General features: G+C 48.2%; 1 protein-coding gene and 1 long non-coding RNA gene across 2 annotated transcripts in view; one reads left to right on the top strand and one right to left on the bottom strand.

The window, feature by feature from the left end:
- The first annotated feature begins 101 nt into the window (after positions 1 to 101).
- Positions 102 to 17640, top strand: part of LOC103822400 (complement receptor type 1-like) — a 23894-nt gene continuing 6355 nt past the window's right edge. The window contains exons 1-15 of the mRNA XM_050984952.1: positions 102 to 261; positions 1282 to 1422; positions 4215 to 4406; positions 6021 to 6120; positions 6628 to 6713; positions 7113 to 7325; positions 8466 to 8648; positions 10369 to 10557; positions 10918 to 11115; positions 11757 to 11942; positions 12357 to 12545; positions 14013 to 14192; positions 14294 to 14463; positions 14606 to 14759; positions 15828 to 15950. Of these exons, the coding sequence (XP_050840909.1) occupies positions 1335 to 1422; positions 4215 to 4406; positions 6021 to 6120; positions 6628 to 6713; positions 7113 to 7325; positions 8466 to 8648; positions 10369 to 10557; positions 10918 to 11115; positions 11757 to 11942; positions 12357 to 12545; positions 14013 to 14192; positions 14294 to 14463; positions 14606 to 14759; positions 15828 to 15950 (2251 nt within the window). The 5' untranslated portion in view covers positions 102 to 261; positions 1282 to 1334. The remainder of the gene's footprint in view (positions 262 to 1281; positions 1423 to 4214; positions 4407 to 6020; positions 6121 to 6627; positions 6714 to 7112; positions 7326 to 8465; positions 8649 to 10368; positions 10558 to 10917; positions 11116 to 11756; positions 11943 to 12356; positions 12546 to 14012; positions 14193 to 14293; positions 14464 to 14605; positions 14760 to 15827; positions 15951 to 17640) is intronic.
- Positions 8655 to 9802, bottom strand: LOC127060826 (uncharacterized). The gene is made up of 3 exons (XR_007780204.1): positions 9712 to 9802; positions 9498 to 9675; positions 8655 to 9460 (listed from the first exon to the last, which is right to left on the bottom strand). It is a non-coding gene; the product is annotated as an uncharacterized LOC127060826 (long non-coding RNA).

The raw sequence follows: 17640 nt of genomic DNA, 5'->3' as shown, positions 1-17640 counted from the left end.
TGCATTCAGTTTTGTATTGTTTTGCTCTGGGGGTGGAATAAACTCCTTCCTTCTTGCTCAGGAGGAGTTAATGATTTATGGGTCAGCGGGCCAGCTCTGCTTTCTGCAGAACTGAAGTTTCTCTTTGTGGGGCCAGATCTGAGCATGTGGGCACTATAAAACTCCTCCTTTGCCTGGGGGGCTGGAGGAGAGCAGTCCCTGTTCTGTCCTGCAAGTGCTGAACACGCCAGGGCTCTCCATCTCCTGCCCCCACAGCTCCAGGTAAGACAAATCCCAGCCTGGCACCTCCAAGGGGAGCAGCTCCTGTGCAGCTCCTGTGCAGCTCCAGCAGGCACCCAGGCCAGGAAATTAAATCAGATTAAAGCAGGAGGGGTGAAAGGGCTGAAAGAAAGGCAGAGGAGTGAAGCAGGCATGGGAGGTGTTGGGTTTAGGGCAAGGAGCACCCAGGTCAAGAAATTAAATCAGATTAAAGCAGGAGGGGTGAAAGGGCTGAAAGAAAGGCAGAGGAGTGAAGCAGGCATGGGAGGTGTTGGGTTTAGGGCAAGGAGCACCCAGGCCAGGAAATTAAATCAGATTAATCCTGGAGGGGTGAAAGGGCTGAAAGAAAGGCAGAGGAGTGAAGCAGGCATGGGAGGTGTTGGGTTTAGGGCAAGGAGCACCCAGGCCAGGAAATTAAATCAGATTAAAGCAGGAGGGGTGAAAGGGCTGAAAGAAAGGCAGAGGAGTGAAGCAGGCATGGGAGGTGTTGGGTTTAGGGCAGGGAGCAGGGAGTGGGACCCTCATTGCCAGGAGGGAAGCAGGCACTGGGAGATTCTGGAGCTTTGGGAGGGCTCAGGCTCATGAATGACCCTGGGTAACACAGAGAGGGCTCTTAAAGCTCCCTAGGGGTGCCAGGTGAGTGCAAATTGCACTTCAATTCCATTTTGTACAGCAGTTTGGTTGGTTGACCCGTGAGCCTTACAGCTTGAAATTCTCCCTTTGCTCAGGGAATATTTGGACAGGCTGATGGAACTTTTTGCTTGGATACTTCTCTCTCCCCCTGAGGGTGATTGATTGTTAGGGAGCTCTGCTGGTGACCCCTGTAGGATTTCTCCTGACTAGGAATTTCCTTCCAGGAGATTTATTACTACAAATAAAATGTTTCACTCCTAAGTTTCCAGGAAATAAATTCAGCTCCTTCTGCTCCTCTCCTGTGAGTGTAGGAACTGCTCAGAGTGGTGAAATCAGACCTGTGCATGCAGCTGAGTATAACACCCCAGACACCCCTCTCTGTCTTCACAGACACCAGGAGGGGAAGGTGGTGACATCTGTGGGACCTCCAGGCAGGAATAAACATGTCAGCCTTGGAGCTGGGGAGGCAGAGGAGCTGTGCAGCTGTGCTCGGGTCCCTGCTCACTGCTGCTCTCCTGGTGACTGCCCACAGTGAGTGAACACGGCCACCAGCGTGAGCTGAGAGCCCCTGGGGGAAAAACCTTCACCTGGGCAGGGAAAACCTTCTCCTGAGCAGGGGAAACCTTCTGGAAAGGGAAAACCTTCTCCTGGAAAGGGGAAACCTTCTCCTGGGCTGGGAAACCTTCTCCTGGGCAGGGGAAACCTTCTCCTGGCCTTCACAAGACTTGGCTCCTTCTCCTTTCCTCACTGCCTGAGCACTTCCAGGGCTCTTTGTGATCACATCTTCCTTTGCATTTTTCCCCCTTCTCTGTGGGAAGCAGGCACAGAACTATTTTGGCTGAAAAAGTGCAATAATTTATACGAAGTGGGGAGAAGAAATGCTTCCTCTGGACTTTAGAAATGCTTCCTGTGAACTTTGTGTCCATCCTTTGAAGCTCTTGGGGGAGATGCAAGGAGTGGGAGTGGAGGGGTCAGATCCCTGCCGGCCCCAGGCTGCTCTGCTCTCTGCTTTGAGGGGCTTTGGGGCACTGAGGGGGTCCTCAGAGGACCCAACCAGAGCAATCTGTGACACGGGCTTGTGGTGGCTGTGAGGTCCCCAGCATGAGGTGAGAGATGAGATCTGACTCCTGGTTCTCAGAGAATATAATATAATATAATATAATATAATATAATATAATATAATATAATATAATATAATATAATATAATATAATATAATATAATATAATATAATATAATATAATATAATATAATATAATATAATATAATATAATATAATATAATATAATATAATATAATATAATATAATATAATATAATATAATATAATATAATATAATATAATATAATATAATATAATATAATATAATATAATATAATATAATATAATATAATATAATATAATATAATATAATATAATATAATATAATATAATATAATATAATATAATATAATATAATATAATATAATATAATATAATATAATATAATATAATATAATATAATATAATATAATATAATATAATATAATATATTAAAGCTATACTAAAGAAAGATAAAGGACACATCAGAAGGCTTCACAAGAATGATATGAAAGCTCGTGACTGACTCCTCAGTCTGACACAGCTGTTCATTAATTAAAAACAATTCACATGGAACCAATCAAACATATATAATATAATATAATATAATATAATATAATATAATATAATATAATATAATATAATATAATATAATATAATATAATATAATATAATATAATATAATATAATATAATATAATATAATATAATATAATATAATATAATATAATATAATATAATATAATATAATATAATATAATATAATATAATATAATATAATATAATATAATATAATATAATATAATATAATATAATATAATATAATATAATATAATATAATATAATATAATATAATATAATATAATATAATATAATATAATATAATATAATATAATATAATATAATATAATATAATATAATATAATATAATATAATATAATATAATATAATATAATATAATATAATATAATATAATATAATATAATATAATATAATATAATATAATATAATATAATATAATATAATATAATATAATATAATATAATATAATATAATATAATATAATATAAATTCCCTTTCTCTGAAAGATTCAGGTGTCCTGTGGCTGCTGTCGGGTGCCAGTACCTCATTCCTTTCTTAAAAAAATATCCCACATACATGGTTTCTATTTTAACAGTATGTTAAAACCTAAACTATATTTAACACACTGCTTTGAAAAATCAATACAGCATCACTTTCTAACACAACACAAATAATATTCATTTCAATATTTGTGAAAAGCCAATCACAAAATACACATTTTTCACACACCTGTTGGTGAACAGTGTCCAAGCCATATTCCAAAGCAGCAAAACACAGGAGCAGCAATCAGATAATCCTTGTTTTCATTCCTCTCTGAGTCCTCTCAGCTTCCCAGGAGAAAACCCTGGGCAAAGAGGATTTTTCAGAAGGTGCTGTGGTATTGTCCACAAGGGTCCCAGGATGAGGGAAGAGACGAGAAAGTTGACTCCATGTATCAGAAAGCTTGATTTATTATTATATGATAGGTAATATATTAAAACTATAGTAAAATAATAGAGGAAAGGATTTCAGCAGAAGGCTAAGCTAAGAATAGACAAGGAATAAATAACAAAGGCTCGTCTCTGACTGAGACAGTCTGGACAGGAGAACTGTGATTGGCCCTTAATTGGAAACAGCCTGATGAGGCCAATCCCAGATTCCCCCTGTTGCATCCCACAGCAGCAGATAAGAATTGTTTACAGTTTGTTCCTGAGGCCTCTCAGCTTCTCAGGAGGGGAAAATCCTAAGGAAAGGATTTTTCATAGAACATGTCGGTGACAAGGTGCCATGGGTGTTTTCATTCCTCTCTGAGTCCTCTCCCAGGAGAACACCCTGGGCAAAGAGGATTTTTCAGAAGGTGCTGTGGGTGTTTTCATTCCTCTCTGAGTCCTCTCCCAGGAGAACACCCTGGGCAAAGAGGATTTTCAGAAGGTGCCATGGGTGTTTTCATTCCTCTCTGAGTCCTCTCCCAGGAGAACACCCTGGGCAAAGAGGATTTTCAGAAGGTGCCATGGGTGTTTTCATTCCTCTCTGAGTCCTCTCCCAGGAGAACACCCTGGGCAAAGAGGATTTTCAGAAGGTGCCATGGGTGTTTTCATTCCTCTCTGAGTCCTCTCCCAGGAGAACACCCTGGGCAAAGAGGATTTTCAGAAGGTGCCATGGTGACAGGGCTCTGTGTCCCCAGGTCTCTGCCCCCCTCCGCCGCGCTCGCCGTCGGCAGAGCCCAAGCAGAGGCTGGAGGGCACCGAGCTCTTCCCCTTTGGCCACAGGATGGAGTTTGTCTGCAGGCCAGGCTATGGGAGAAGTGCTCGCACGCCAAATGTCCTCATCTGTGGAGTGGACGGGCTGTGGCATGGACCCAGTGACATCTGCACACGTGAGTGTGTTTGGGGGGTCCCTGCCCTGGGATGTGGGAGTTTTGGGGTCCTCAGGCAGAAGGAATGAATCTGACTCCATGTTCTCAGAATGATTTATTATTTTATGATGTTATAGGATATTAAAGAATACTATACTAAAACTATGATAAAAATGTCAGCACCCAGGAAATTCCTCTGGCTGCCCTGGAGGGCTCCAGCCCCTTCCCAGGGGGCTCAGTGACCTTGGCACAGAGCCCAAGACCCCTGTGCCTTTGATTTAGCCCTTGGAAAAAACAATCACCAACCTTATATGAAGAATTACAAGTCAAGAAAGTTAAAGCAGAATAATAGTTTGTCATGGGGTGAAAAATAGATTTTTGGGGGTTTTAGAATGGGAGTTCAGGGGGCAAGATGGAGGGATCTGGGTGTGTCCAGCCTTTTTCCTTCTTGTTCCTGGTCTCCATCTTCTGGGTGATGCTGGCACTTTTGGATTGGTTTGGGGTAGAAGCTCACTGTCTAACACAGGTGATGGGGATTGGGGAGTTACTGTAAATAATGTACAGGTAGTTCTTAGTATAAAAAGACAACACCACCCCAAGGATGGGCAGTGTGCCTCAACCCAACCTGCCAGACAGACCTCGTAGGTCAGAGAAAGAATTTTATAGATAAGAAACAATAAACAACCTTGAGAAAGAGAACAGAAGAGCTCTGACTCCACCTTTGACTGCCAGGCTGGTAAAAGAGGCTTGTACACATCTCAGAGTCACTGTGACCAGCAGAGATTCTGAGATAAAAGAATACTAAAGAATAGAGAAAGGAACCAGACAGAAGGCTACAAAGAATGATCATGGAAACCTGTGACTCTCCCTTCAGTGAGTCTGACACAGCTGGCTGTGATTGGCCAACAAATAAAAACAATTCACATTAAACCAATGAAACAATCACCTGTTGGTAAGCAATGTCCAAACCACATTCCAAAACAGCCAAACACAGGAGAAGCAAATCAGATCTTTATTGTTTTCCTTTCCTCTGAGGCTTCTCAGCTTCCCAGGAGAAGAATCCTGGGCAAAGGGATTTTCCAGAAAATACGACAGCGACACTTGGGTTGGGACAAGATCATCTCTAGGGTCCCTCCCAAGCCCAACCATTCTGTCATTCTGTGGCTCTTGGTTTTGATTGCTGATGCTGCCAGCTCCTTCTGTTGGGGCAGAACCCAAAGTGAGCCCTGGGGATGGTGGCAATGAGTGTCCTGAAGGGAAGCACCGGGTCTGTTCCTCTGGGTTCTGGCAGTGATGGCAGGAGCTGAAATCACCTCTGAGCTGGCTGTGCTTCACTGCTGACTCAAGGGATGTCCTGCTGCTCAGGCATTTGGAGCCCCTGTGTCTAGAAAAGCACTGGAGCTGCAGAGGGAGGGTCCTTTAGCTGGGAAGAGACGCTGCCACAGGTCACTGCAAACCCCAGAGGCAGCAGCTCACGAGGCAGGTCTGGCCAGCACCGGGAATCACAGAATAACCTCGGGCTGGAGGGGACATCTGGAGGTCTCTGCTCCATCCCTGTACTCAGAACTGGGCAACTCTTTGGCTGTCCTGCCAAGAAGCTGAGCTGGGAGCTGACTGGAGCCCCGTTGTCCCCAGCCAAGGAGTGCCGCTACCCCGGGGAGCCGGCCAACGGCAGACTGGTCCCGCCTGGAGCGTTGACTTTTGGTTCCAAAGTGAACTTCACCTGCAACACTGGGTAAGCCACGAGCACCTGGGCCACAGGGCTTCTTCCTCTCCAGCCAGTTTTCCAGTTTTTACCCCCTTTGCTGTCAGAGCCTCTCTCATGTAGGTAATTGCAGACCCGGAGTGAAAAACCTTTTAAGCTTTCCTTTGGGAGCTTTAAGACTGACTGTGAGTGTCTTAATCTCCTGCTTTGAGACAGCTCTTCCCAAAGTCAGGTTCACCCTCCTGGCTCTTTTCAAACCATTCCCAATGTTTCAGTGTCCTTTTGAAGGAAAGATGTGAATACTGAGCTCAGAGCTGTAAGGAGCTGATAAAGTTTATGCATTTCCTTAGAAATGTGTCATTTTTAAAATTAAATAAAAATGTTTTTGTCAAAAGCCAGTGTGTCCTTGAGGAAGTGACACTTTCTGACCAATTTCTGATCTCTGGAATTCTGACAAAGGAGCCCAAACCTCCTGGTGGTGTTGTGGGTAACAGGACTGAGTCTGTGGAGTGATTCCCTCTCCCCTGTCTCACACAGGTACAGACTGATTGGACACTCTGAGATTGAATGTGTGCTCAGAAATGAGGTTCCTACATGGAACAGAGACATTCCCACCTGTCAGGGTAAGCAGAGTTCCTTAATTATCTATTCTTTAACTATCTGGGATGTGGCTGGGGCTGGATGAAGAGGCTGTTGTGTAGCTCTGCTGAGGATTTTGGCACCTCAATGCGTGGTGGAGCCTAGAAAGACATTTTCAATCTGTGTTTCCCTTCCTGCAGAAATGTTCCTTCATTCTCTGGGAGTGATGCAGCTGCATTTGAGCCTGGGATATACCAAACCCCCCCTCTCAGTGCCCAGCCAGAGCTCGGGGCTGGTGCAGCTCCTCAAGACTTGCCTTTGATTTCTGACCCTTCTGCTACCTCCTGTTTCCACCTTCTTCTGGCCAGATCTTTGGTTTAAAATGAATTAAATTATTTTTCTCTTCTCTTCATTCCCATGATGATCTTCCCCTCCTTCCACAGCAATTCCCTGTGCACCCCCTCCAGAAATAGCAAATGGGCAGCACAGTGGGACGGACAAGGACCATTTTCAGTATGGGGACTCTGTCACCTACCAGTGCCACAGGCCCAGGAGGGGAGAGAGACCTTTCTCCCTGCTGGGAGAGGCTTCCATTTTCTGCACAAGCATAGACAACCTGAACGGTGTGTGGAGCAGCCCAGCTCCAGAATGCAAAGGTGAGCTGCTCCCACATCCCACAGCCCCTGCACTGCTGCCTGCCCCTGCTCTGGTGTTTCCTCCCTTGGAACCTCCTCTCCTCTTCATCCTGCTGGAATGGAATCACCTCTTGCAGATGGAGCCCTCTGAGTGTGGCAGCTGTGACAGGAATTGGGGTCTCCCCTCACGGTCACGGTGTCAGCAGGGAGGTGGGAGTGGGATTTTGCTGTGCTCACAGGGCAGAGGAATCCATCTCACCTGCAAAGAATTCCCAAACCTGCTCCCCTGGGTTCTCTTTTGCCTTAAACACTCCTGCTGTAACACGGGGCAAGATGTACAAAACCACCACGTCACCCTGCTGCTGTCCTGGCCCTTTTCACCCTTCTGAAAAAGGTGATGGGGGCTTTTTCAAAGCCCTCATATCCCATAGATCTGTCTTGGTTTGGAAAGACAGATATCTGCTAAGGAAGGCAGGAGCTTCCCCTGAAATGGAACATGGGAACCCCCTCCCTCTGAATTGTTATAAATTTTAGATTCAGGGGCTCTCAGGTAAAGATATGGGGGCAGGAATAACAGTTCTTTACTAGGGAAGAAAATAAAAAGATAAAATAAACAATGCAGTGACCCCAACCCAGCCCTGGCAGAGGCAGAGCACAGCCTGACACCCTGTGGGTCAGGGGGCTGGCAGCAGTGCCACTGGAATTGTGGCTCAGCCCTCCTGCAGTGCCAGGGCTGGTTCTGCTGGAGCAGGGATCCTGGAGAAAGGTGCACTCTGCCTCTGAAGGGCCAGGGGCAGAGGCAGCTGCTGCTCCTCTGGGAAATCCAGTGCAGAAGCCGTGCTGGTGTTCCAGAATCTCCAGATTCTATCCGGGTAGGAATGCTTGGCTCCTCCCCCTGGGCTCACATCTCCCAGTGGGTGCTGCAGCTCTTATCAGCCATGCAGGGACATTCAATGGCCTCTTATCAGCAGGTGTCTCCCCGAGGGAGGAGTGGTTGTGGAAGAGATTTAAAAAACTGCCCAATTAACAGAAGAGAACTGCCACAGCTCTAACAGATGGCAAACAGAACACACCTTGCCTTGCAATCTGGACAATATCATAACCCCCACATCTCCTATCTGGAGCCTAACTGCTGCTTCCCTGTGTGCTCCCCTGGCACAGTGGTGACCTGCAAGCAGCCAAGAGTGGAGAATGGGAAGCTGCTGAGCAGGTACCAGCCTGACTACAGCTTTGGGGACACGGTGGTGTTCGACTGTCACCTGCGCTACAGCCTGAGCGGCAGCGAGGCCTCCACCTGCAGGGACAGCGGCCTCTGGGAGCCCCCCCTGCCCCTCTGCCAGCGCAGTGAGTCTGCAGGGACAGTGCTGTACTGCACTGAATAGTTTATTTAGTGTTGTGTTGCACTGAATAGTTTATTTTTTTATTATTATTCTTGTTTTGCACTGGGTGATTGGAGATTTGCACTGAGTAGTTTTTATATTGCACTGAATAATCTGTTATATCACATGGTTTGTTCTTCCCATCTCTTATCACGTGGTTTTCCCTCACACACTCCTCTCCCCAGTACCCCTGGTGGGGGTCTCTGCCCTGGTCAGTCCATCCCCTCACCCTCCTCACTGGTATCCCCTTGGCTGTGGTCACTAAATAGTTCATTTTGTGTTGTGTTGCACTGAATAGTTCATTTTGTGTTGTGTTGCACTGGGTGATTGGAGATTTGCAGAGTAGTTTTTATAGTGCACTTAACAGTTTATGTTATGTCACGTGGTTTGTTCTTCCCATCTCTTATCACATGGTTTTCCCTCACACACTCCTCTCCCCAGTACCCCTGGTGGGGGTCTCTGCCCTGGTCAGTCCCTCATCTTACCCTCCTCACTGGTATCCCACTGGCTGCAGTCCCTCTCCTCCAGACCCCTTTCCAAGCTCTTAAAACCCCCTAGAGGCAGCTGGCCTGGCCTCTTTCCCACCTTGGAAATAAATGTAGGATGTTAGTCTCCACGTGGAGAGCACTTCTGGTCTTTTGCCTTTGTCCCTGTAAGATTGTGTGGGCTGAGGTCCATAGCTGCTGGATTGGACATGGACAGCCCAGCCAGACATGGATTCTTACAGCTGGCACCCAGCGTGGGTTGGGGATTGTTACAGGACAGCACCCCTGGGACCTGAGTTAGGGATTGGTACAGGACAGCACCCTGGGACCTGAGCTGGGGATTGTTACAGGACAGCACCCTGGGACCTGAGTTGGGGATTGTTACAGGACAGCACCCTGGGACCTGAGCTGGGGATTGTTACAGGACAGCACCCTGGGACCTGAGCTGGGGATTGTTACAGGACAGCACCCTGGGACCTGAGTTGGGGATTGTTACAGGACAGCACCCTGGGTCCTGAGCTGGGAATTGTTACAGGACAGCACCCTGGGACCTGAGCTGGGGATTGTTACAGGACAGCACCCTGGGATCTGAGTTGGGGATTGTTACAGGACAGCACCCTGGGACCTGAGCTGGGGATTGTTACAGGACAGCACCCTGGGACCTGAGTTGGGGATTGTTACAGGACAGCACCCTGGGACCCCCCACTTGCTCAGGGGGTATTGGCTTGATTGGAAATTACAGATGGTTGTAACAGTGAAAATCGTTGTGTGGTACAAAGTCATAGTCCTGGAATGGTTTGGGTTGGGAGAGACCTTAAAGCCCATCCCACCCACCTCCTGCTGTGGGCAGGGACATCTTACACTGGCCCAGGTTGCTCCAAGCCCTGTCCAGCCTCTCCTTGGGCTCTTCCAGGGTTGGGGCAGCCACAGCTTTTCTGGGCATCGCTCTCCTAGGGAAGAATTTATTCCCAATATCTGATCTAAACCCAACCTCCTTCATCTTAAAGCCCTTCCCCCCTGTCCTGTCACCTCATGCTCTTGTGAAAAGTCTCTCTCCAGTCTCCTTTGCATTCCCTCTTTCCCCTTCCTGAACCTGGATGATTCAATGCATCTCAGAATGAACAATGTGACCCCTTGGTTTTCACCCAAATCCCCCTCCATGATGCAGCACTGTCCCTAAGCTGCAGGTCTCCCCCCCAGGCAGCTGTGATGACCCCCCAGATGTGAGGAATGCTGTGAAAACCAAGCTGGCTGGCAACTTGTTCCCTGTGGGCACCGTGGTCACCTACGAGTGCCAGCAGGGCCACCAGTTCCAAGCAGGGAAAACCACCTGGGACATCATCTGCCTGCAGGGCTTTGTGTGGAGTGAAGCCCCACCTCCGTGTCAAAGTGAGTGCCTGGGGCTTTTGTGGCTGCCAGAGTGTGTGAAGGAGCTGCAGGTGGGGTGGGCACAGCCTGGGGACAGGGGGATGCTCCAGGGCCCAGCCTGACCCTGGAATTCCTTTGATTTATTTCCCAGCTGCAGAGCTGGCTTTGCTTTATTTGCCAGCTCTGGAAAACATCCATTGTGCTCTTGAGGGTGCCCCACCAACATTCCACCCCCCAGGAAAGCCCAGGGATGCTTTTTGGGGCAGATTTAATGTTGTGATGTGTCTGTCCATCCATCCATCCTTGTCTTCACAACAAATTTCCTGTCACCCACCTGGCTTTGCCGTGGTTCTTCCCTCGCTGATGTTTGGCATTTCCCAGGAATTCCTTGCCCAGATCCACACATCCCAAATGGAAAACTCTTGCACCCATGGCAAGTGAAAGAGGTTTATGAGAGCGGGGACAGGCTGGAGGTGGCATGCAGTGAAGGATTTGCTCTCAAAGGCCGTGGCAGCAGCGTCACCCTCCGCTGTGGCAGCGATGGTGAATGGGATCCAGCGGTGCCAGACTGCATTCCAGGTGGGACAGAGGGGAGGGATGAGCATGACAGAAGCCATGGAGAATTTCCCCCCCTCTCCAGTGGCCCCAGGTCTCCTTCTCCTGGGTTAATGTGGAATATCCAGGCAGCAAAAGGTCCAGATGGGCCCCTGGAAAAAGGGCAGGGTTTTGGCAGGGCTGAGCTGGGGTCTGGAGGGTGCAAGGGGGGTGTGTTGGAAGCTTCTAGAGGCTTGGGAGGTTCCTGAGGAAGCCAGGGAGACATTTACCCAGCTGGAAGGGGATGTGGTTTGGGTTTGGGGCTGCTTTGCTGACATGAGGCTGGGGAGCAGGGGATGTTCCCAAGGCATTTCCCCTGTCAGGAGCAAATGAATAAACAACTGACACTGCTCCAGCTCCTGACCCAGCACCACAGCAACATCTTGAAAAACTCAGGAAAACCTTGGCAGGAGGTAAAACCCTGCTCTACCTCCCAGGGCAGGCAGATTAGAGCAGGGGCAATTCCCTAACCCCTTCAGGGTGACAGAGGCAGCCTGAGACCTGCACCTGGGGCATGGCCACTTTTCTGCCCAGGTTCAGATTTTTTGGCAGCTCTTCTCCATAGAAAGCTTGACTGGAGTTTTTTATGGAAACACACAACATCTTTTATTTCCCATTATTTTTAGAACCACGTTGCCCAAAGCCAGACATCCCTCATGGAAAGGAGGTTCATAAAAGCAGCAGTGACTACACAGTGGGGGCCCAGGTGAGGCTGGCCTGTGAGGAGGGCTTTGCCCTCAGGGGCAAGTCCAGCTCCATCACCTGTGGGGCTGATCTGAGCTGGGAGCCCGAGGTGCCCTTCTGTGACAGAGGTACGTGTGACACGCGGGGACAAGAGATCTCCTGCCACCAGTGGGTGATCTGCCTGCAGCACCTGCTCCTGGGGACACCACCTGAGCCAGGTGTCCCCTCCCCAGAGCTGGGATTAGAATCAATTTGTTGGAAAATACCTCCAGCATCATCAGGTCCCAGGTTTGAGTGAATCCCACTGTGGCACATCCAGGTGTTTCTTGAACACTTCAGGAGTGGGGAAGCCACTGGAAATATCCTGATATTTCTGGGGTGCTGTAAGAGGCCAGAATCCAGGCAGCAGCCCCTTGAGAATCTGCCTCACACCAACCCCAAAATGAACTTTGTGCTGACTTCACAGAAATGCTTTTGGTTCTCACCTGCAGGTGATAACTGCACTGCAGTGTCTTTTTATCTCAATTCCCTTTTCTCCACAGTCTGTGGGCCCCCTCCAGAAATCACCTTTGGGCAGCACTCTGGCAGAGGTGGCAGGGAGTTCTCTTATGGCACCAAGGTGACATACAGCTGTGCAGAGGGGCTGTCCCTGGTGGGGGACGAGTCCCTCTACTGCACCTCGGAGGATGGCAGGAGCCTGGCGTGGAGTGGACCTGCCCCGGAGTGCAGGGGTGAGTGGGTCTGACAGCAAAAGATTTTAAAATCATAGGAAATTCAGGGGGTTTGAAAGAAAGGGCTTAGTAGGCCCTGGGAAATAATTAATGTGGAGGAGACACAAACAAGGCCTTGAATTTGCTGGAATCTGTGAAACTGCACCTGTGTAGTGAGTATATGATAAATGATATAATTGTTAGATGTTTTTAGATATAATTGTTGTTTAAAGAATCATGAGAAGCTGTGTTAGGGGTTTGAGGGGGATCACGAGAAATCCATGCTTGGATGAAATCAATTTATAAAATAGAACAATGCAATTTTAATAATTAATATGTTAGTTATAAAGCAATAGAATATAGAAAATGTATATTTTATAAAATATAAAAGATAAATATGAAATATAAACATATATTATAAATATATAAATATATTATATAAAAGTTAAAATAAATATAATAATAAATAAATAAATAAATAAAATGTTCAGCTCGAAACCATGTGGGGTCAGATTTGGGTCTGTGCACCCCTGACACCCAGAGCTCTTCAACAGAAGCCCTGAATGCAATCCTTCTGTGGTTCTGTGTTCCAAACGCTGACAGTCTGGGGTCACTGTGGGGTCAGGGCATGGCAGTGCCAGCACTCAGAACAACGGGGCCAAAGCAAGCAGGGCTGCCTGCAGATGCTGCTTCCTCCACAGGAGTGGGGATGATCCCTCTGGAAGTGGCAGACTGTAGGAGCTGGAATGAGAGATGTGGGACTCCAGGGGCTCTCCAAAATGCAGTTTATTGTATCCAGGATGTCACAGCAGTGCAGGGCTGTGGGTGACAGAGCTGTGCCCACAGCTCTCAGCTCCAGCTGCAGGCAGCCCTGGAGACCCTGAGTTTTGGTTACAGTGCATTCTGTACTTTACTTTGCTGAGCATCTCAATACAGTAGAACCAATCTATACCTTAGCTTTTATCTATAGCCTATCATAACTACTCTAATTACCATGTTCATGGCACTGCTCTCCAGTCACTCACAGTCAGCACATCACAGGTCAAGCCAGAAGTTGTTTTTCAGTTTTGTTGCAATGGGAAATTCTGAGCCCTTTTTTCTACTTGCCACATTTGCTGCCTTGTTTGCCTGTGCTCTCTTTCTGCTGGGTACAAACATCTTCTTGTTTGGGGTGGGTTTATCCTTTGCTCTGAGCCATACAAACCCTTCTAACTCACACACCCTTTGCCTCCTCGGTTACCCAGTCAGACTCAGCAATTCTTTTCTTGTCTATCAAAACTTGCTTCCATTTCTATTCCTTCATCAGGTTCCACATTCAAAAATCTTTCTGCTAAACACACAAATCTGTGAGACTTCCATGTCCAATTTTACCCTTGCAACATCAGACCCTGGTTCTCCCCAGCGGGGCCAGCAGGGGCTGGGGAGGAGCAGCCCTGCCCGGGTTCTGCTGTGCCCAGAGCCCAGTGCCAGCTCTGCTTTGTCCCACAGCGGTTCGGTGCCCCAAGCCCGTGGTGGAGAGGGGAAGGATGACCCCACAGATGTTCACCTTTCCCTACGGGCTGCTCCTGCACTTCTCCTGTGAGCAAGGCTTTGTGCTGCGTGGTGCTGCCCAGAGCCAGTGCCTGGCTGATGGCACCTGGCACCCGCCCGTGCCCACCTGCCAGCCAGGTGAGTGCCAGCCCTGCCCTGCTGGGGCACAGAGGGAGTTGCCAGGGTGTTTTCTCCTCCATCTCCTCCCATTATTGTTTTTTGGTGTGTTTTCCCCTCAGTTCAGTGCCCCAGGCTCCCCAGGCAGGATGATGTGGTAATCAACTTCAACAAGATGTGGTATGAGGTGAATGAAACTGTCACCTTCTACTGCAGGCGTGATGGGCGCTTAGGGGCACCTTTCAAAACCACCTGCTCAGCTGATGGCACCTGGACACCACCACCCACGTGTGTAAGTCCCACCAGCTGCCCTGTTTTTCCTGTTTCTTGCCCCATTTGTAGCCTGGAATAGCTCTGGTCCAGCTTCACGAGGGTGGATGCTTTGTCACCCCACACTGGAGTCTCACTCTGCCTTTGTTTTGGTTCTTCTAAAGAGGAAAAGTGATGTGTGTGAGAAGGTTCTCCAAAATAAAGCAGCTTTCCAGTGTGGAATTCCTCTGTCGGATCTGAAGACCCAGCTGGAAATCCAGAAGCTCCTCCTGGAGATCCAGAAACTTGAAAAGGAGCTAAAAATCACCACCCACGGCTGACTGGTGGCACTGGGATTGAAAGAACCATCCTCGAGGGTTGGATCATGGTGCTGACTGAGGATTTTTATGACTTTGTAATTTGTGCTAATGCTGAAGTAGCCAGGGCAAAATTTAACAGTTGGCCACGGATTTGGTCACGTGAGGAACCAATGATTTGTGAGTCAATGATTTGTGGGTTAGTTTTTAGAGCTCACCAGGTTCAGTTTGTAGATCACTTTATGCCTTTCAAAGCTTCACATTTAGATCTGTTTGCTACACTGGCAGTGCACAGTTAGGAAGGAACTGAGTGCAAAGTGAATTTTGGTGGTAGAAACAGGCATGAAGGTGGTGAGAGCCACTCACCTGCAGCTGCTGCACCTGTCCAGTCTATCCCAGTGCTGCCCAGTTCACCCACACTGCACTCATAAGTGCAAACAGCCCCTTCACTGCCTAATCGCTTTTCTCATCACCAGGAAAACCTCAAATCCTCTGTCCTAGCAAAGGAAAAGTGCCAGGTATTCTTCCCAAGCAGGATGGAAGTGCCACATCTCTGTGTGTGCCCCAAGGACAAATAACAGAAAGAAATGAATGGTTCTGATTTTTTTTTCTGCACCATCCAGTGAAGGGGAAGCACTGTGTGGGCCACGTGTCTTGTGATGGGACCAGAGATCAAAATAAACCTGAAATTGTAAAAACAGCTCTGTCTGGGTTTTAATAATCTGTCCAACCTCTAGTAAAGGGAAGTATTTCTGTAACAGGTATGAATTACAGATAATATACAAAGTGTATATAACAAATAGGTTCATTTATTGTGTATGTAAATAACCAGCTCAGTCAGGTGCTGTCCATGAGTGCAGGGATGTGGGGGGTGTTTCCACAGCAGCCTGACCCCCACCCCACCTGCCCTGGGTGTAAACCTGCTCCAGACACGAGGCCAGGCTGCTGCAGAGCACTTTGTGAACCCCCTTCACTCCCTCTGTGCCCAGAGCAGCCTCCCCTGCCTCGCACATCCCAGGGCTGGGGGTGGTGTCAGTGATGTCTTTGGGCTGTCCCCAACTTCCCACTGCCGCTTCCCCTTCCCTGGCAGGCTCTCAGGGCAGAGGGTCTCTCCTTGCCAGGGCAGCTCCCACCCACACCATGCCCGGGCTCCTGGGGCCAGGGCAGCTCCTGGCAGTGCTGCTCCTGCTGCTGCAGCCCAGGGGGACTCAGGGTGAGTGTCCTCCCCTCCCTCCCTCCCTCCCTCCTTGGGGTCTGGGCTTCTGGGGCTCTGCTTTCCTTCCACAGGGGCTTTGGGAAGAGCTGACAGAACCCTGCAGTGTCTGAAGGGGCTCCAGGAGGGCTGGAGAGGAGCTTTGCACCAGGAATGGCCTGGCAGGGAAAGGGGAATGGGTTTAGGGTGAATAAGGGCAGGGTTAGATTGGGTGTTAGGAAGGAATTGTTCCCAGGCAGGGTGGGCAGGCCCTGGCACAGGTGCCCAGAGCAGCTGTGGCTGCCCCTGGATCCCTGGCAGTGCCCAAGGCCAGGCTGGACAGGGCTTGGAGCAGCCTGGGACAGTGGGAGGTGTTCCTGCCCAGGACGGGGTTTAATGTCCCTTCCATTCCAACTTCAATGTCCCTTCCATTCCAAGTTTGATGTCCCTTCCATAATGTCCCTTCTGATTCTCTGACTGATTCTGTGATGCCTCAGCCCTGGGGTAGCCCCAGAGCTGCCCAGGGCAGCTGGGCCATGGGCAGGCATCCCCCAGGCTGACCTCAGAACTGCAGAAGTGCAAATCTGCTGAGTACTGAATGTCTCTGGGAAGGGGAATAAGCAGCAGTTTCTGTCTGGAAGTTGGGAGTTCAGTTAAACCCAAACCTTTCCAGAAACTTCTCCAGAGTGCCCAGCCCTGCACCAGCAATGCCTGTGCACACTGCTTTTATTCTTAATATTTATTGCTTTTACTTCCTGCTGCTTCTCAGCCCATTTCCCAAAGCCAAACGTTGCTAATGAGTGAGGTGTCAATAATTAATGTGGAGGAGACACAAACAAGATCTTTTCCTAGATATTTTATATGGGGATGGCCCCAAAGGCAGCATGGATGGCACTGCCCTGGCATGGGGCAGGTGTGGGATGCTGCAGCACCTGGATGTGGACCAGGATGTTCTGACAAGGTTTTAATTCCCTTTTAGTGACCTGCCAGCACTGCCAGGCACAAAGAAACCCCAGTTAGAGCTGCTGGAGTTTTGTTTTCCCTGTTATTTGGGATAAGCCCCCAAATATTTCTCAAGGGAGACAAGGAAAGAGGAGTTTTTGTTGGGACATCTGTGATGTGCAGGTGTGACAGTTCATGCAGTTGTTGCAGAACCTTTTTTTGTGTCAGGCTGGAGGAGCTGCTGCACCTGAGCTGAGTCACTCATGCCCTGCCCGAGCAAGGGCTCCAAGGGAAGGGCAGGAAAGGTTCTGATTGTGTGGAAAGGAAACCCTACAGGTCTGGGGTCCTACTGATGGCTCAGGATGTTTATGGACCCCCAAACCCCTGTCTGAGTCCTGCAGTCAGTACACAGCTTTGCCTCTGTGGATACTGACAGCCTGGTCAGAGAGAAGGCAGATAAACTTCCCCAGGAGCTGTTCTGGGGGGTTTTGAGAAGGCTGAGAGAAAGAACTAAAACAATCTTGCAGCTGGTGTTTTCAACAATTGTTATCTCATAAGGTGTTTACCAAAGGGTGTTTCCTTAATGAGCCAGGGGGGATGGGGTGTTAATTAAATGACCAATCAGGTCCACCTGTAGCAGAACAGTGTATAAAAGGAATGGGTTTCTAATAAAGAGATAATAAATAAAGTGTATAGAACAAATAGGTTCATTTATAGTGTGTGCAAATGAACAGCTCAGTTAGGTGCTGTTCCATGAGTGCAGGGACGT

Source organism: Serinus canaria, chromosome 26, assembly GCF_022539315.1.
Source record: "Serinus canaria isolate serCan28SL12 chromosome 26, serCan2020, whole genome shotgun sequence".
NCBI lineage: Eukaryota > Metazoa > Chordata > Aves > Passeriformes > Fringillidae > Serinus > Serinus canaria.
Note: the sequence above shows the minus strand (reverse complement) of the source record. Positions and strands in the feature narration are given on the sequence as shown.